Source organism: Solanum lycopersicum, chromosome 1, assembly GCF_036512215.1.
Source record: "Solanum lycopersicum chromosome 1, SLM_r2.1".
Taxonomy (NCBI): domain Eukaryota; kingdom Viridiplantae; phylum Streptophyta; class Magnoliopsida; order Solanales; family Solanaceae; genus Solanum; species Solanum lycopersicum.
The window spans coordinates 75,792,420-75,813,409 of NC_090800.1; the positions used below are offsets into that span (position 1 = coordinate 75,792,420).

The window sequence follows — 20,990 nt, forward strand, 5'->3', positions numbered from 1 at the left end:
GGTCTTAAAATTCGTATTAAAGCTTGCTTCAATTAAATTTAGATTGCACACTACAAGCTCAATTTAAGAATAACACTTCCAAATAAGATTTTTTTATATTCAAGGTTCAAACTTGAGATCTTCGATTAAGGGTGAAATAGTCTCCCTATTGCAGCACAACTCATGTACATAATAATTTGCATTTTTAACTAAAAGATTTTTTTTTTCCAGGTGGATATCATATTATACAGAATATCTTAGCAATAGTTACATACAATTTTATAAAACGTGTAAAGGCAGGATGCTTGTAACGTGTATGGTTATGAAAAAACCAACATTTTGATTAATAGTAAAAAATATGAAATTAGGTGAAAGACAAGTGAATTAAAATGGATCACATTTATTATCTTTCGATCAAATTTTTGAAGGAGAAAGCAAATACAATAGTATAAATTGCTCAAAGGAATAGATAAGGTACAAGAAAGGGGAAGGACAAGAGCCTTCTCCTATTGAAGCTCTACGAAAAAAGAAGATAAATGGACTCTAAAAATGCTTGTTAGCAGCACTTGTCTGTGCTTTATAGGTTGAACTCAAGATTAATCGGACATAAATATCATTGATCTATTCGAATGTCAGTTTAAGATATATACAAGTCACGCAAAGGAAGATCTATCCAAAATTTTTCATGCCAAAATGGAAGCAACATTCCTCCAGTCTTGACTCAATCACTTGTCATGATCTAATTCACTATTTTAGTAAATGTAAATGTTAGGTTATTGACATTTTAATATTAATATTTAACATATTAAATTGCTTTATTTTGGAGTTATAAGAACGACTATTGGTAGGCATTTGTATTTTAAACTATTAGTTTAATCATGTTATTCATCTTTGACTAGATAGTCATGTAATGCCATTACTTTTGGCTTTATTGGTTGAATTCATTGAGAGATAAAAACATTCCAATAAACATTGGAATGGTTAACTTCTACATCATCCATTAGCATTGATTGTCTATCACTTTATTTCATTCTTAATTCCTCCATTACTCTTTGTAAACTATGTAACTCCTATTGTAACCTATGAAACTCCTAAGACCATTATCTTCACTATTTAGAGCCTGTTTGGCTCAGCTTAAAAGCTGGTCAAACTGACTTAAAAGCTGGTTTTTGACTTATTTAGTTGTTTGGCTATACTCAAAACAACTTATTTTAAGTTAAAAAAACTTATTTTAAGCCAAAAGTTAAAAACTGGGGTAGGAGTGCTTTTTTTTCCAGCCTATAAACTGTTTTAAGTTGACCACATTTTTACCTTTTTGCTCTTACTATTTTTATACAATCTCCAAATTACCCACATAACTCTAACATCTCTTTCTTCTATTACTAATGAATTAAAATAAAATAAATCTTAAATCTTTCAAGTGATCTATTCAAATTATATATTATTAAAATGTAAAATAAGTTGCACATATAACTTAAATAAAAATTTATATTCCTCTTATAAATAATTTGTGATAATAAAGAAATATGTGAATGATAGACAATTATTATTACGTATAGATGAAACTAAAATAAAATCTTAAATCGTTCTTTAATCTATTCAAATTATATATCTTTAAAATCTATAATAAGTTTATATTCTTCTTATAAATAATTTATGATGAGAAAGAAATATGTGAATGATATCAAAATATAATTATTTATGGCTGTAAAATATAAATTAATTAATTTTTATTATGTTAACAACTTTTAAGGGTATTTCAGACATTTTGATTTAAAAAACTGTTTATCAGCACTTATTTGCCAAACACATCAACAACTTTTTTTTTTAACTTCAGCACTTTTATCCAAACGCATAACTGCTTATTTTAAAAATAAGTTTCAGCACTTTCAAAAGTACTTTTTTAAAGCTGCTTTTATTAAGCCCATCCAAACGGCCCTTACTACCTCCATTATCTTCCTATTCATTGCTAGGAAGACTTCTTGTAGTATAAATAGTGGTGGTCTTCATTTGGTTTGGGATACACAAAAATCACAAGAGAAAAACAAAAAGTGAAAGAGTTAGTCTAAAAGAGAGTTCTTATTAGTTGAAGGGAGGTTTTCTTTTTTGTTGAGCTTTGGACTCAACTCTTGTCCAGAGTTGTTGAGTTATACTTTGTGAATGTTGTTGTATCTTGGAGGGGACAAGTCAAAGAGGACTACTGCTGGACCGGTGAAAACATTTGCTGCAATGGACTTGAATCTTCTTAAAGAGAGCGAGATATCCGTGCATCAGCCTGAAGAGATTAATTTCTTCATTTTATTTTCAATTGTAATTTTGCAATTTTATTATCTTGTAAGTTTTTCACTAACAGTAAATATTCTTGCATGTGTATATATCGAATAACCCAATCTGTTATTGAGTTTTGTTTTGCAAACAAGACAAATATATTTTCCACGATACGAAGCTCACACATATTTTATAGTAACTGAGAAATCTCCTCTGATATGTAAAGTTCTTAAGTTAATAGGAGTCGAACCGTATTTCTCATCACACAATAAACTTGTGTAGATATATATATATATATATATATATATATTTTATTTACCACCAGTGGTATCAATGTTAAAGTCCAACTATTTCAAATTCACATCAGTAGAACCCTATTCATCAAAGATTTTTCCATCTCTAAAACTCAAACTCTAGATTTTGATTAGCGAAGGAGCAAGCTGCTTTTTCCTTTTTTTCTCTCCTTCTAAATCTCTTTATGTAATAACTATTTTTTTTATAAAAAAAATTAAAAAAAAACAAACTATCCACGTGGGGGTGGGGGTAGCTTGAGTCTTGTTTGTTTGGTTTGGTACAATATTAACCATAACTAAGCCAAAAAAAACCCTATGATGACTCCTCCTAACCATATCTAGTTTGATTACATGTGTACACCATTGGTTAAGTTAACCTAAATACAAAAATAGAAAATAGGAAACAGAAAAAATAGAAACAAAAAAAAAAATTAAAAAAAATGTAATTTCACCCCCCAAAATTTAGAGAAGAGACAGGGAAAGAGAAAGAGAGAGAGGCTTTCAATGTATTAAAGCTAGAAAATAAAAATTAAAAAAAAAAAAGAGAAACAAAAACTAAAAAAGGATCTTCTCTACTCTTTCTCTAATCTCCATGCTCTTAGATTTATCCTACCTTTGATTTGCTCAAAACTTTTTAGCTCTAAATCTGGTACGTAATTCATCGGATTAATCTTTAAAATATCAAAAATTCTCACTCTCTTGTATCGATCTTATCTAAAAATGGAATCTTTTTTATTTAATTTCTGGAATTTTCTGAATTTTTTTTGGCTGTTTTTGTGTTCTGGTCTGATTTTGATCGATGATTTGAATTGGGTTTGATCGGAACTTAAATGGGTGTGATTTAAATCCGTTCAGTATTGAGAGTTTGTATCTGGGTAATTGATGTTTCATCGTTTATCGGTGTTGTCTTGATGTAACTTTTACTTGTTTAATTCATATGGGTTCTGTTAATTTTGTGAAATTTGATTAGATTATGAGATTTTTGGACTTACCCAGAAATTGATGATCATGTTTTGATATAGTTTTTGTTAAATGCACTTTCATCTGGAACAGCTGATGTTATCTCTGATGTTATGTGACACTATAAGAACTTGGTTTGAGTGTTTTTATTATAGCTATATGCATTGATATGAGGTCAACAATTTTTTTTTTTTTTTTTGGTTTGTAAAATTTGTAAGTTTGTTATGTGGATTGAATGTTTCTAAAGGGGAATAAATGTGTTTGGCAGCTAAGTAATGGCATCAATGGTTGCAAAGGCATGTGCTACGCCATCGGCTCAATATACACCGGCTGTGACAGTCTTGGAAAAAGGAAGTAGGAATAAGAGGAAATTCAGAGCGGATCCACCTCTAGTTGATCCAAATAAAATGATCTCTTCACCTCAGTTTGAGTGCACGAGTTTTGAATTCTCAGCGGATAAATTTGGAATGATCCCTACTCATGAATTGTCGAATGGTTGTGATATGTGTAGCCTGAAGCAAGACAGCTCAGAGAGTTTGAAACTTGACCTCGGATTGTCTTGCAGTGTAGGATCGTCGGAAGTAGGTCCAAGTGAGCCAAGAGAGGTAGTTGAAACAACTGAACAGTTCCATGATGCTGATTGGAGTGATTTTACAGAAGCCCAGCTAGAAGAGCTTGTCTTGAACAACTTGGATACAATTTTCAGGAGTGCAATTAAGAGAATAATGGCATTTGGTTACAGTGAAGAGATTGCCACAAAGGCTGTTTTAAGGTCTGGTATTTGCTATGGTTGTAAGGACATTGTATCAAACATAGTGGAGAATACATTGGTTTTTCTTCGTAGCGGCCATGACATTGACTCATCCGGGGAGCATTATTTTGAGGATTTGCTGCAAATGGAAAAGTATGTGTTGGCGGAATTGGTCTGTGTTCTGCGGGAAGTTAGGCCTTTCTTTAGCACTGGTGATGCAATGTGGTGCTTGCTAATATGTGATATGAATGTATCTCATGCTTGTGCAATGGAAAGTGATCCTTTGAGTAGTTTGGTTGTTGACAGCAGTGAAAACTCCTCTGCTTCTCTGCAGCCTCATTTGCAATCCGAGGCCAAAAGTTCTGAATCCATCACTAGAATTCCCTGTAAGCCAAATCCTTCAGTTGCTTGTGCACATTGTTCGACTGATACTTCCAATGTCTCTTCTGCTATTTCTGGGCATAGCTTTCAGTTGGAGGCATCCAATATGCCAGGAGTCCATGAGATCAAACCTAAGCCTTCATTTGCTCTGACTGGAATTATCCCAGAGAAAGATTCTTCAAGTTCTCTGTTTGACACTGTTGATAAAACCTTTACGGCCACAGGAGCACCCAATCCTCCAATCGTTGAGGAGGAGTTTGTGGGTACTAGAAAGGTATCTGGCATCACCAAAAGGGAGTATATACTTAGGCAAAAGTCCCTACATCTGGAGAAACATTACCGCACTTATGGTTCAAAAGGGGTCAGTAGGAAATTCAATGGTTTTAGTGGTTTAGTATTAGATAATAAACTTAAGTCCATGGCAGACTCTGCTGGCATGAATATAAAGAACGCTTCATTGAAGGTCAACAAGATCTCTGTTGCCGGGAGAAATGATAATGTACACCATAGTATCTCAACAAATAATGGATTTTCTTCAACATCAGTTTTTGGGTCCAATAATGGCAATGGACCTGTTCCATTACCTAATACAAATATCCCTTCTTCATCACCGCAAGTCAGTACTTCACCTGCACTGCCTGCTGCTGATACTGAGCTATCACTCTCATTCCCTGCCAGCAACATGACCCCAATGCCTCTTAGTTATAACGCTGGGGCCGGTGTTTGTGCTTTTAATATGATTCCTAATGAAAAATCTATTGCTCAATGGGTTCCTCAAGACAAGAAAGATGAAATGATTCTAAAGTTAGTTCCAAGGGTTCACGAATTGCAAGGTCAGCTCCAAGAGTGGACAGAATGGGCCAATCAGAAGGTTATGCAAGCCGCTCGTAGACTGAGTAAAGACAAAGCTGAGCTTAAGACACTTCGGCAAGAAAAAGAAGAAGTGGAGAGGCTGAAGAAAGAGAAGCAGAGTTTGGAGGAAAATACCATGAAAAAGCTAGCCGAGATGGAGAATGCCTTGTTTAAGGCTAAGGGACAATTCGAACGAGCTAATGCTGCTGTTCGTAGGCTTGAGATCGAGAAGGATTTACTAAAGAGGGATATGGAAGCTGCCAAATTGCGTGCAGCAGAGTTAGCTGGAAGCTGTCAGGAAGTTTCAAAGAGGGAAAATAAGACACTCATGAAGTTCCAGTCATGGGAGAAGCAGAAAGCTATATTACAGGATGAACTGGCAGCTGAAAGACGGAAGCTGGTGGAACTGCAACAACAACTGGAGCAAGCTAAAGATGTTCTGAACCAGCTCGAGGTATGTTTACTGGGAGAATAAGATCATAACTTCTTCACAAGATGCTCCTTGTCAAAGAAAACTTAGGTTTCAACCAAGTTAAAAAGGCTTTATTATCTAGCTAGGTACTGTGACCTTCAGCCATTCATGCTAATAGAATAAAAAGGATAAAATTAACCAGAAGAACTGCAGAACTTAGGTAAGAAGATACTATATTTTACAAGCTTTATGCTAGTATATATGTTGAAAGGTTATATAAGAGACTTGATAAAAAATTGTGAATAACTGGTGTGGTGGTTCTCTGGCTCTCCACTGACGTACCTCCGCATCAGTCATTGACAAGCCGACATCTCTGTGATAAAAGCTTCATGCAATATGAACTTCTGTGATGGGAACTTGCGACCTTTTTACTATTTGTGAGATAAATCTAAGATAATGAATATGAATGAACCTTTTGTATGTGTTTGCTTTAAAAATGACTTGACGTGGTTTTTAAACGTCTCTCTCTCCCTCTCCAACTTGGTTCTCCCAAGAGAAGGTTGTGGTGACTGGTATATGCAATTATTTTATTTTATGTGTTCTTCCAGATACAATCACCTGATTTCTATAATATGCATATTAGGAATATATCTTCCAACTTATGTATTTGAGAATTTGAAAAATGAACATGAGAATTTTTGTGCTGGATTTCTTTATCTGAGAATGACTAGACTCTCGTCCGCAAAATTTCTCTGGGTATAAGCAAGTATGGATTAGCATCTAAATGATGCAAGGATATTCCCGTCTTCTTTTTGCATTGTTCTATTAGTACGGGTGCATAGCATATTTTTTCAGTGCTATTTTCCTCACTTTGTTATAGCGTTTTTGAAGTGGATAGCTTGTTGTTCAAAGTCAAATATCCTGAGAATGGGAATGAGGTATATCCACCTTCCATGGTGTCTTGTTGCGTTTTATTCTTCTTATAAGAGAATGTCTTGATGCATTTAATCTGTTGAATTCAATTTGCTTTGACATTGATGTCTGATATACATAATTTTGCAGAACACGTCTCTTGGTATATCTTGAAGGGGTCTTTGGTAGGGTGTATTAGAATAATGTTGAATAGGGTTTGTATTAGTAATGTTGGTAATAGTTATTCTGAGATTATTTCTTATGCACTGTTTGGTTTGGTGTATTAAAAATAACAAGCATTGCGTAATTGCTAAAATAGATTGTGTTGTTGCAAGGTCTGCTTACACTTTACCATCCTCAGACCACACTTAGTGTGATTTCACTGGGTTGTTATTGTTGTTTACAAAAATACCCTCCTAAAATACAGTGGGAAGGATGTGCAGAAGTTTTTGAGTGACTATTTTGAGTGACTATTGTGTCTTCCCGTCTTTTTAACTATGCTAATGCATGCATTAAAAATCCTTGGATTGCTATATACTTGTTTGCCATGTAATAGTTATATATAACATAATACCAAATAGAGTGTATTAGTTATACATAGATTGAAAAAGTGTACCAAACAAGGTATTAGAAATACACAAAGTTAATGCATGCATATATTTTTTCTAATGCATCCTATGAAACGACCCTGAAGTGTTTAACCTTAAAGAAGTTTCTCAAATGGATCTCAATATGTAGAATTATAAGAGTAGGTTGTTGGCACTGGCCTCTTAAATGCATCGCTGCGGTTGAGAGCTCTGAAAATGACTTCAGATTGCAGATCCAAAGAAGCTTGAACAGATTGATTTTTATTTCTTGCTTCACTTGAGACTACATCTTCCATCATCATAAACTCTTAACATGACATTCGAGTTTGTTTTACCCTTACCTAAGTATTGGTAATAACTGTACAACATCAGAAAGAATAGTTTCTCAATGAAGCATATTTGTCAAGTTTGACAAGGGAGGGATAGTCTAGTGGAAAGGACCCTCTTCCTTCAACCATGAGTCCAGTAGGAGAGAGAGTTGTTACCGTCATCAATGATTCTCATCGGACACTTCTCCTTTTTGCCTTTTAGTATTTGAAATTGCTAAATGCAAACATATCAAGGGGAGTGATTATTAGGTTGCAGGTCTCTTTCATAGTACAGAGACCTTTGTACTTTGAACCAATGTTCTTATGCTAATTTATGTTCTCCCAATGAGACAAGTGAATGATCTTACCGACAAAGCCAATGTCTTGCAGGGTAGATGGAAGCAGGAAAAGAATGCCACGGAAGATTTACTTAGGCAGGCTAGTTCATTAAGGAAAGAGAGAGAACAGATTGAAACTTCAGCCAAATCCAAGGAGGATATGACCAAATTAAAAGCTGAAAGTAGTTTACAAAAGTATAAAGATGATATTGAAAGGCTAGAAAAGGAAATATCCCAGCTCAGACTAAAGACTGATTCTTCAAAGATAGCTGCTCTTAAAAGAGGCATAGATGGAAGCTATGCAAGCAAACTGACCGACTTTAGAAATGCTCCATTACCAAAAGACACTCAAATACCTTATATCTCCACATTTGTGACAGATTTTGAGGAATATTCTCAGGATGGAGGGGTGAAACGAGAACGCGAGTGTGTCATGTGCTTGTCCGAGGAGATGTCTGTGGTTTTTCTGCCATGTGCTCATCAAGTGGTATGCACGACATGCAACGAACTTCATGAGAAGCAAGGGATGAAAGAATGTCCTTCTTGTAGGAGCCTGATCCAGCAGCGGATTTGTGCGCGCTATAATCATACTTAGAGTTGCTTCAGAGAATGAGTGAAGCTGTCAAAATACTGATTCATGAAACTTTATAATGAATAATGCATTTGTGTTTCCTTTTTCAAATGTATGGACAATTATGCTTGCAATATGTGACTCTTTTCAAGAACGAAAAGTAACAGAAAAAAAAAAGAAAAAAAGAAGAAGAGTGTTTAGTGTGGCCTTTGTAAATCATATGTCTCTTTTAAATAAAACTTTGAGTTTTCCTTTTTGTGTTGTTTTATGTATCTTATCGACTATATGTTTTGGTCATTATTTTGTTAGCTATTTATAAGAATAGATATCACGCTTAATCTTTAGCCAAAATGCTGCGTAAGACATCTAAATAATACTGACTATTCCTTTAATCTTCTCTGATTTCGTGCCTAAGGAGGTTACTTCATCTTGGTGTATCATATAACATTTGCACATACTTGACACTTCAGTTTCTAATGACATAAAATGCTTGGCTTTAGATAGCGTTATCGGATACATGTTAGTTGAAGTGCGAGAAATAAAGAAAGATCAATGGTAATGTAGGCAGAGTGGGAAGTGACAGGTAATCGGTGGAATAGTTGAGTTGCAGAAAGATCAAAGTTGTAATGAGTAACCTACCCTTGGCACACTATGTAGCAGCAATTGTAGAACCCTAATGATGTGTTTAACTTCAATACTAGTGTAGAACCTGTCAACTTTTTTTTTTTGGGGTGTGGGGGTTGGGGCATGTTAATTAGTCTTAACAAATATCATCCTTACGAAAGCACTTTTTATTTCTAGTTATCATTGTATTGCAGCTTGCACATTTGACTAAATAAGAATTAATAGGTCTCAAACTTTTGGCTTTTATATTATAGATGACGACTGACATAGACGGCACAAACATACTCTATATTCCGGCGAGTCACCTAGTGGTGTGGTACATAGTGTGTTTAGTATATCACGCCCAAACAAGAGGCTTCAAAACAAATAAAAGGTTTGTGTCACACTCATAATTAAGCAAGGAAAATCATAATTAGCAATAAAATGGCCCCTCGTACCATATCCGGCTTGGAAAAAAATTAAAAAGATTTTGGGCATACGTTCTTTACTTTATTACGTTATTCTTCAAAGCATACTTGATCGCGCTTCGTGCGGTTATGAAAAAATTAAAATAAAGTTTTATACTAAATCATAGAAGATAATGTATGAAAAATCAATTAAATATGTCTATATTTTGTAACAGTTGTTATTCCAAGTCATCTATAATGTACATACTCTTTAATTGAAATTATTAGTTTTTTAATATCAATATTTTTTTTAATTCGGACTTTTTCCTCCTCATTGTTATAACTTCATCACTACTTACTTTCTAATATTCGTTTGTTCACCAACCTAAAGAGTTATCATATCAAAATCACTAAAAAAAAATTAATTAAAATTGAAAAACAAAATAAGGTACGAAAGAAAATACATTTAAAATACAAAATTAAAAAAAAATGAATTAGCTATGCAGAAAAAATTTTAAAAAAAAATTGGCAGACACAAATTCCTAATTCTTTTAGTTTTGCTTCGCTTATATACAAAAATATTAAAGAGTATATTCCATATTTCAAATAAATACTACATTCAATATACAACTTCCTAAGAACGAAGAGTCATTATAATTATGTAACGACTTGTTTAGTCGTTTTGGGCAGCATACTTCAATTCTGAAAAAAAAAACTGGCAGAAGCGACGGACCCCACGACGGACCGTCATGGGCACGACGGACCGTCGCAGGATCTCGTTTCAAAACACTTAGAAAATCTGAAATTGGGTACTGAAAATCGACTCTCTGAACTTCGTAACGGAATGGCAGGACGGACCGTCACAGGTGTGACGGACCGTCACAGACTCTTCAGAGAAATTGAGTCTCTGAACTCTGTGACGGGGCAGCAGGACGGACCGTCGCAGGCGCGACGGGCCGTCACAGACTGCGTAATCCCAGTCTGGGTCGGATTTCTTTATACGTTTTAAGGGACGTTTTTGACTATTCCTGCTTTAATTATAAAGTTAGTGGGTTAATGTTAATAAGTCTAATTACTTGGGGGTTAAAAGAGGTAACCTTAAGTTAATTAGTGGGTTATTATTGCCATCTTTTATTCTCAATTATATATTAATTATGGTAAAAGAAAGAGGGTTTGAATAAAGAAAATAGAAAGAACAAAGAGAGAGAGAGGATCGAACAGGGAGAGAAGAAGAACAAAGCTTTGGGAATTTGCTTGCTTGATTTCTAATCTTCGGTGGAGGTAGGTTATGGTTTTCATGCTATTCGTAGTAAACTCTTAATAGCGAATGATATGTGTTAGTAGTATTGTAAACCCTTCTATATGCTTAATTGTATGCTTGCATGAATGATGTGATTATGTAATTATGAATAAATAAGCATGATGAAGCTATTGAATCTCAAATCTTGAACAGAAACCCTAATCTACTTTGTTAATGATGATGCCTTGGTATAAAAGAAGGCTTGATGAACGAAAGTAGTGAGATTAGGGGATCGGGTGCCACGTTCCGGTACCAGGATAGAATATGGATCGGGTGCCACGTTTCGGTACCAGGATAGTATATGAGGATCGGAGTGTCACGTTCCGACACCAGGATAGAATATGGATCGGCTGCCACGTTCCGGTACCAGGATAGTATATGAGGATCGGAGTGTCACGTTCCGACACCAGGATAGTATATGGATCGGGTGCCACGTTCCGGTACCAGGATAGAATATATGGATCGGGTGTCACGTTCCGACACCAGGATAGAATGAGGATCGGAGTGTCACGTTCCGACACCAGGATAGTATATTGAGGAGCGGAGTGTCACGTACCGACACGAGGGGAATAAAGATAATGAATCTTGAAAAATGTTAATATATTCAATCTAATGAACTGAATTCCCAAATGAGTATGATGAGGAGGCGTGAGTCCTCATTGATGTGCTTGGTGTTGTAACCAAGGGTTATGGTAACTGTAAATGCTGCATGCTAAGGATATTAGTTGATTTTATGATATTGCTTAATATATATTGTTTTCTATTTTGAGTTGGCCGATGATATCTACTCAGTACCCGTGTTTGTACTGACCCCCTACTTTTATGTTTTCTTCTTTGTTATTTGTGGAGTGCAGCAAACGTGCTGTCGTCTTCAACTCAACAGTAATTCAAGCCAGTCTTTACTACACCGGAAATTCAGGGTGAGCTAATGCTTCTAGCTTGGACTGGACCTTCTTCTTCAAGTCTTGATGCCTTGAACTTCCGGCATGGACTAGCTTCTTATGTATTTTTAGCTTCTTAGAATACTCTTAGTTTAGTAATTTGATCATAGATGTTCTTGTGGTGATGACTTCCAGATTTTGGGGATAATAATAGTTATTGAATTGGTTTTTATTAATGAGTTTAAGTCTTCCGCATTATTTTATGATGATATTACATTGAAATGTTAAGGTTTAGATTGGTTGGTTCGCTCACATAGGAGGGTAAATGTGGGTGCCAGTCGCGGCCCAATTTTGGGTCTTGACAAACTTGGTATCAGAGCATTAGGTTCGTTGGTCTCATCACACAAGAACGAGTCTAGTAGAGTCTTAAGGAACGGTAGGGGGACGCCTTTACTTTTCTTTGAGAGGCTATAAGACTTTAGGAAAATTCCATTCTTTCTTTCTTCTTTCGTGCTATTACTTGGGTCCAATTGGTATCTAGGTGATACAAATTGGTATCTGACCATCTTCACTCTATTTCGCAGATGGTTAGAACTAGAGCAACGACTACGCCAACACCAACACCAGCACCAGCAGGATAGGGTGCGTCTGAGCCAGCCACTGGGGCTGTAGCTCGAGGAAGAGCAGCGGCAAGAGGCCGTGGTAGAGGTCGTGGGAGGACGTCCTCTAGGGGAAGAGGACGAGCACCTGGTCCATCTGATACTAGGGCAGTGACTCCTCCACTGACTGAGGAAGTAGTAAGAGAGGGTGAGGAAGGGGAAAATGAACAAGTGCAGAATGAGGGATTGCCACCCCAACCTACCCCAGAGATGATCAATCAGGTTCTCGCCTATCTCAGTGGGTTGTCTAATCAAGGTCAGGCACCTCCAGTGTTTTCTGCACCAACACCTCCGATTTCAGAGGTACAACATGCAGCCACTATGGCTCATCGTATGGATGCCTCATTGGACATAGGCACGTTTCCACGTCTGACTACTGGGCCTATAATGACAAATGATCAGCATGAACTTTTCAGTAAGTTCTTGAAATTGAAACCTCCAGTCTTCAAGGGTGCGGAATCTGAGGATGCTTACGATTTTCTAGTTGACTGTCATGAGCTACTACACAAGATGGGTATAGTAGAACGGTTTGGTGTTGAGTTCGTGAGTTATCAGTTTCAAGGGAACGCCAAAATGTGGTGGCGGTCGCATGTTGAATGTCAACCAACAGAGGCACCACCTATGACTTGGGCCTCGTTCTCTAGCTTGTTTATGGAGAAGTATATCCCCCGAACTTTGAGGGATAGGAAAAGGGATGAGTTCTTGAGCCTAGAGCAAGGTAGGATGTCGGTCAATGCATATGAGGCTACGTTTCGTGCACTATCCCGGTATGCCACCCAACTATGTTTCAGTCCACAAGAGCGGATTCGCCGTTTTGTGAAGGGGTTGAGATCAGAGTTGCGGATTTCAGCTTTACAGGTAGCGGCTACAGCGAAATCTTTTCAAAAAGTGGTAGACGTCGTAATAGAGGTAGAGGGAGTGAAGCCAGATGACTTCACCATGGCAACTACATCAAAAAGGTTTCGAAAGGGAGGTGAGTTTAATGGTTCTTACTCTAGAGGACAAGGTTCTGGAGGTTACTCAGTCCGACCAATTCAGTCTTCACTACAGACTGTAGTTGGGGGTCCACCTCCGACCGGTCAACACTTCTCTGAGAGACCTATGCATGAACCCAGAGAGTGCTATGGATGTGGGGAGATTGGACATATTAAGAGATATTGTCCAAAACAGAGTACAGACCTCCAAATGTTAGAGGTAGAGGTAGTCATGGTAGAGGCCGTTATTCTAGAGGACGTGGTGGTCGAGGTAATGGTGGTGACCAGAACGGCCGAGGTGATGGGCAACCTGTAACCACTACATCACAACATGGTAGGGGCAACGGACAGACGGGTGAGAGGGCCCATTGCTACGCTTTCCCTAGGAGATCTGAAGCGGAGGCATCTGATGCTGTCATCACAGGTAATCTTCTGGTTTGTGATTGCATGGCTTCTGTATTGTTTGATCCTGGATCCACATTTTCTTATGTATCTTCCTCATTTGCTAGTGGTCTAAATTTACATTGTGAATTACTTGATATGCCTATTCGTGTTTCTACTCCGGTGGGTGAGTCTGTGGTAGTTGAAAAGGTATATAGGTCTTGTTTGGTGAACTTTGTGGGGAGCAACACTTATGTAGATTTGGTTATCTTAGAAATGGATGATTTTGATGTAATTCTGGGTATGACTTGGCTTTCTCTGCAATTTGCGATCTTGGATTGTAATGCTAAAACGGTGACGTTAGCCAAGCCTGGGACAGATCCGTTAGTGTGGGAGGGTGACTACACTTCCAATCCGGTGCATATCATCTCCTTTCTTCGTGCTAAGAAAATGGTTAGTAAAGGGTGTTTAGCTTTCTTGGCACATCTCAAGGATGACACTACCCAAGTACCTTCGATTGAGTCGGTTTCGGTGGTCCGTGAGTTTCTGGATGTGTTCCCTGCAGATCTTCCTGGTATGCCACCAGATAGGGATATTGACTTCTGTATTGACCTTGAACCGGGTACTCACCCCATTTCTATACCCCCTTATAGAATGGCTCCCGCGGAGTTACGAGAGTTAAAAGCCCAACTTCAAGAGTTGTTGAACAAAGGCTTCATTAGAACAAGTGTATCTCCTTGGGGTGCTCCGGTTTTGTTTGTAAAGAAGAAGGATGGGAGTTTTCGGATGTGCATAGACTACCGACAGTTGAACAAGGTAACCATAAAGAACAAGTATCCTCTTCCTCGCATTGATGACTTGTTCGATCAGTTACAAGGTGCTTGTGTCTTCTCTAAGATTGACTTGAGATCTGGTTATCATCAATTGAAAATACGGGCAACGGATGTGCCAAAGACTGCTTTTCGAACGAGGTATGGGCATTACGAATTTGTAGTGATGTCCTTTGGTCTTACGAATGCCCCTACCGCGTTCATGAGTTTGATGAACGGGATATTTAAGCCATATTTGGATCTCTTTGTGATCGTATTCATTGATGATATACTGATATACTCTAAAAGTAAGGAGGAACATGAGGAGCATTTGAGAATGGTATTGGAAATGTTGAGGGAGAAAAAGCTTTATGCCAAGTTCACTAAGTGTGAGTTTTGGCTAGATGCAGTGTCCTTCTTAGGGCACGTGGTTTCCAAGGATGGAGTGATGGTGGATCCTTCTAAGATTGAGACAGTGAAGAATTGGGTAAGACCTACTAATGTGTCAGAAATAAGGAGTTTTTTTGGTTTAGCTAGCTATTACCGCCGATTTGTCAAGGGATTCTCTTCCATTGCTTCCCAACTGACGAACTTGACTAAGCAAAATGTTCCATTTGTATGGTCGGATGAGTGTGAGGAAAGCTTTCAGAAGCTCAAGACTTTGTTGACTACCGCACCCATTCTCACCTTGCCCGTAGAGGGTAAGAACTTCATTGTTTATTGTGATGCATCCTATTCTGGTTTGGGTGCTGTGCTAATGCAAGAGAAGAATGTGATTGCTTATGCTTCGAGGCAATTAAAAGTGCATGAACGTAACTATCCAACTCATGATTTGGAATTGGCTGCGGTAGTGTTTGCATTAAAGCAATGGAGACACTATTTATATGGGGTTAAGTGTGAGGTCTACACCGATCATCGTAGCCTTCAGTATGTCTTTGCTCAGAAAGATTTGAACTTGAGACAGAGGAGATGGATGGAGCTACTAAAGGACTATGATATCACTATTTTGTATCATCCGGGGAAGGCGAATGTTGTAGCGTATGCTTTAAGTAGAAAGGCGGGAAGCATGGGAAGTCTAGCTCACTTGCAAGCTTCTAGACGCCCATTGTCTAGAGAAGTTCAAATTCTGGCTAACGACCTTATGAGACTAGAAGTAAATGAGAAGGGAGGATTTTTAGCTTGTGTGGAGGCAAGATCCTCCTTCCTTGACAAGATTAAGGGAAAGCAGTTTAATGATGAGAAATTGATTCGGATCCGAGATAAAGTGTTGCAAGGAGAGGCTAAAGAAGCGACAATCGATGAGGAAGGTGTTTTGAGGATTAAGGGAAGGGTATGTGTACCCCGCGTCGATGATTTGATCAACACTATTCTGATAGAGGCTCATAGTTCAAGGTATTCGATACATCCGGGTGCAACCAAGATGTACCGTGACCTAAAGCAACACTTTTAGTGGAGTAGAATGAAGCGTGATATTGTGGATTTTATTGCCAAATGTCCAAACTGTCAACAAGTAAAGTATGAACACCAATGGCCCGGAGGAACACTTCAGAGAATGCCCATTCCTGAATGGAAGTGGGAAAGGATTGCAATGGATTTCGTGGTTGGTCTTCCAAAGACATTGGGAAAATTTGATTCTATTTGGGTAATTGTTGATAGGTTAACTAAGTTTTCTCACTTCATTCCGGTTAAGGTGACTTACAATGCAGAGAAGTTAGCCAAACTTTACATCTCGGAAGTGGTGCGATTGCATGGGGTTCCACTCTCCATTATATTTGATAGAGGTACGCAGTTTACTTCTAAGTTTTGGAAAACATTGCATGCGGAATTAGGTAGTAGGTTGGACCTTAGTACTGCGTTCCATCCTCAGACCGATGGTCAGTCTGAGCGAACGATTCAAGTGTTGGAGGATATGCTTCGTGCATGTGTGATAGAATTTGGTGGCCATTGGGATAGCTTCTTACCCTTAGCAGAGTTCTCCTACAACAATAGCTATCACTCAAGTATTGATATGGCTCCATTTGAAGCATTGTATGGTAGGAGATGTAGGTCCCCCATTGGTTGGTTTGATGCGTTCGAGGTTAGACCTTGGGGTACTGATCTCTTGAGGGATTCGATGGAGAAGGTGAAATATATTCAAGAAAAGCTTCTAGCGGCGCAAAGTAGACAAAAAGAATATGCAGATCGAAAGGTTAGAGACTTAGAGTTCATAGAGGGAGAACAAGTCTTGCTGAAGGTTTCGCCCATGAAAGGGGTGATGCGGTTTGGTAAAAGAGGCAAGCTAAGCCCAAGGTACATTGGTCCCTTTGAAGTACTTAAGCGAGTAGGGGAGGTGGCTTATGAGTTAGCCTTGCCTCCAGGGCTGTCCGGAGTGCATCCGGTATTTCATGTGTCGATGTTGAAAAAAGATATCATGGGGATGGAAACTACATTATCCGTTGGGATTCAATTTTGCTTGATGAGAACTTGTCTTTTGAGGAGGAACCTGTTGCCATTCTAGATAGAGAAATTCACAAGTTGAGATCAAGGGAGATTGCATCCATCAAAGTTCAATGGAAGAATCGACCCATTGAAGAAGCCACTTGGAAGAAGGAGGCGGATATGCGAGAAAAATACCCACATCTGTTTACAGATTCAGGTACTCCTTTTTGCCCTTGTTTTTCCTTCTTGTGATCGTTCGGGGATGAACGATGGGTAAATTGGTATATATTGTAACGACCTGTTTAGTCGTTTTAGGCAGCAGACTTCAATTCTGGAAAAAAAAGCTGGCAGAAGCGACGGACCCCACGACGGACCGTCATGGGCACGACGGACCGTCGCAGGGTCTCATTTCAAAACACTTAGAAAATCTAAAATTGGGTACTGAAAATCGACTCTCTGAACTTCGTAACGGAATGGCAGGACGGACCGTCACAGGTGTGACGGACCGTTACAGACTCTTCAGAGAAATTGAGTCTCTGAACTCTGTGACGGGGCAGCAGGACGGACCGTCGCAGGCGCGACGGGCCGTCACAGACTGCGTAATCCCAGTCTGGGTCGGATTTCTTTATACGTTTTAAGGGACGTTTTTGACTATTCCTGCTTTAATTATAAAGTTAGTGGGTTAATGTTAATAATTCTAATTACTTGGGGGTTAAAAGAGGTAACCTTAAGTTAATTAGTGGGTTATTATTGCCATCTTTTATTCTCAATTATATACTAATTATGGTAAAAGAAAGAGGGTTTGAATAAAGAAAATAGAAAGAACAAAGAGAGAGAGAGGATCGAACAGGGAGAGAAGAAGAACAAAGCTTTGGGAATTTGCTTACTTGATTTCTAATCTTCGGTGGAGGTAGGTTATGGTTTTCATGCTATTCGTAGTAAACTCTTAATAGCGAATGATATGTGTTAGTAGTATTGTAAACCCTTCTATATGCTTAATTGTATGCTTGCATGAATGATGTGATTATGTAATTATGAATAAATAAGCATGATGAAGCTATTGAATCTCAAATCTTGAACAGAAACCCTAATCTACTTTGTTAATGATGATGCTTTGGTATAAAAGAAGGCTTGATGAACGAAAGTAGTGAGATTAGGGGATCGGGTGCCACATTTCGGTACCAGGATAGAATATGGATCGGGTGCCACGTTTCGGTACTAGGATAGTATATGAGAATCGGAGTGTCACGTTCCGACACCAGGATAGAATATGGATCGGCTGCCACGTTCCGGTACCAGGATAGTATATGAGGATCGGAGTGTCACGTTCCGACACCAGGATAGTATATGGATCGGGTGCCACGTTCCGGTACCAGGATAGAATAGATGGATCGGGTGTCACGTTCCGACACCAGGATAGAATGAGGATCGGAGTGTCACGTTCCGACACCAGGATAGTATATTGAGGATCGGAGTGTCACGTTTCGACACCAGGATAGTATATTGAGGAGCGGAGTGTCACGTACCGACACGAGGGGAATAAAGATAATGAATCTTGAAAAATGTTAATATATTCAATCTAATGAACTGAATTCCCAAATGAGTATGATGAGGAGGCGTGAGTCCTCATTGATGTGCTTGGTGTTGTAACCAAGGGTTATGGTAACTGTAAATGCTGCATGCTAAGGATATTAGTTGATTTTATGATATTGCTTAATATATATTGTTTTCTATTTTGAGTTGGCCGATGATATCTACTCAGTACCCGTGTTTGTACTGACCCCCTACTTTTATGTTTTCTTCTTTGTTATTTGTGGAGTGCAGCAAACGTGCTGTCGTCTTCAACTCAACAGTAATTCAAGCCAGTCTTTACTACACCGGAAATTCAGGGTGAGCTAATGCTTCTAGCTTGGACTGGACCTTCTTCTTCAAGTCTTGATGCCTTGAACTTTTGGCATGGACTAGCTTCTTATGTATTTTTAGCTTCTTAGAATACTCTTAGTTTAGTAATTTGATCATAGATGTTCTTGTGGTGATGACTTCCAGATTTTGGGGATAATAATAGTTATTGAATTGGTTTTTATTAATGAGTTTAAGTCTTCCGCATTATTTTATGATGATATTACATTGAAATGTTAAGGTTTAGATTGGTTGGTTCGCTCACATAGGAGGGTAAATGTGGGTGTCAGTCGCGGCCCGATTTTGGATCGTGACAAATTATGTATCGTGTTTGTTGGCTTCTTGTTAATACATTAGCAGCTTTTTTGAATATAGTAGTTAGTAGTTACCAAATTTGCTAGCTGAACTAATATTTGTCGCAGAAATGAATTTAAAGGATGTAAATGCACACGTGACGGCTATCATCTGAATAGTCTCTAGACGCAGAGGAAGATGGAAGTAAACGCACATTATATTTATTTCACTATAGCTTATTTTTCAGCTTGCTAGATCCACTTATTGATACACATTTTCTTATCTCTCTCATGATTATTAGATTGTATTTAGTTACTTTTGTTTTGATTGATTCTAACTTTGAATACTTAGATTAACTTAATTAAATGAAAAAAACTATATAGGTTTCAGGTGAAGCTTGACAAGAAAAAAACTAAAACCTCGTAGAGTTACACGAGGTGCAAAGAGAAGATCAAGATCTACTCTTGTTTGATTTTTTGAATACTTGTATATTATTCTTTTTAATAGAAGGACAAGAAGAAACATTAATAGAAACGTACCTTTTGTTTAATATTTTTATACTTGTATTTTATTTTTTTCTATAGGAGAAATAAGAATACACTATAGAACAAATATATTACTCTTGTTTGATTTTTTGAACACTTGTATTTTGTTCTTTAGATTTTGAATATTAGGTAAAACAGTTCATTAATTAGTTTATTTATATGAATATTTAGGGTGGGGTATAGGTGTATGGAGTTGTGTAGGGGGGAGGGGGTCCTCGGGGCATGACATCTTGGGGATGTGGGTAAGGTAGGGTAAGGGGTCCTCGAGGCATGGTGCCTCGGGGACTCGGTTGGTGGGTAGGGTAAAGGAGGGTGGTCCTCGAGGCACGACGCGTCAGGGACAGGGGGTAGGGTAGGGTAGTCTTCAAGGAACGGCACCTCAGGGACAGGGTGGTAGGGTAGGGGTCCTCTGGGCACGACGCCTCAGGGACGGGAGGGTAGGGTAAGGTAGGGGCTTCTCGGGGATGGAGGGTAGGGTAGGGTAAGGGAGTCCTTGAGGCACACCGCCTCAGGGACGGGAGGGTAGGGCAGGGCAGGGGAGTCCTCGAGGCACGGTGCCTTGGGGACGGAGGGGGGTAGGGAAGGGGGTTCTTGGGGCAAGGCGCCTCAGGTAAAGGGGGTAAGGTAGGGTAGGGCAGTCATCCGAGCTCAGCGCCTCTGGAAGGAGGGTTAGGGTAGATGGGTCCTCGGGGATGAAGGGATAGGGTAAGGGGGCATCCTCTGGGCACTTCACCTCAGGGACAGGGAGTAGGGTAGGGCGGGTCCTCGAGGCATGACACCTCGGGAACAAGGGGGCAGGGTAAGGGGGTCCTCAGGGCACGACACCTCGGGGACAGGGGGGTATGGTAAGGGGATCCTCGGGGTATGATACCTCGGGACAGGGGGTAAGGTAAGGGTCCTCGGGGCACGGCGCCTCGAGGACAAGGGGGTAGGGTAGGGGGTCCTCGGGGCACGGTGCTTCGGGGACAAAGGGTAGAGTAGAGTAGGGGGATCATCGGGGCACGATGCCTCCGGGATAGGGGGTAAGGTAGGTGAAGTCCTTAGGGACAGAGGGATACAGTAGGGGGGTACTTGGGGCACGACGCCTCGTGGATGGGGAGAGACAGGTAGAGGGGGTAGGGTAGGGAGGTCCTCGGAGCATGGTGCCTTAGGAATAGAGGGTAGGGTAGGGTAAGAGGGTTCTCGGGGACGAGGGGTAGGGTAGGGGG

The 20,990-nt window shown here is 39.0% G+C and overlaps 1 protein-coding gene across 1 annotated transcript; it reads left to right on the forward strand.

The window, feature by feature from the left end:
• The first annotated feature begins 2,919 nt into the window (after positions 1–2,919).
• LOC101267057 (putative E3 ubiquitin-protein ligase RF298) lies at positions 2,920–8,868 on the forward strand. The gene is made up of 3 exons (XM_004229426.5): positions 2,920–3,189; positions 3,769–5,938; positions 8,094–8,868. Exons 2-3 carry the CDS (start codon positions 3,776–3,778, stop codon positions 8,634–8,636), a joined length of 2,706 nt encoding a protein of 901 aa, XP_004229474.1. The 5' UTR covers positions 2,920–3,189; positions 3,769–3,775; the 3' UTR covers positions 8,637–8,868.
• The last annotated feature ends 12,122 nt before the right edge of the window (positions 8,869–20,990 follow it).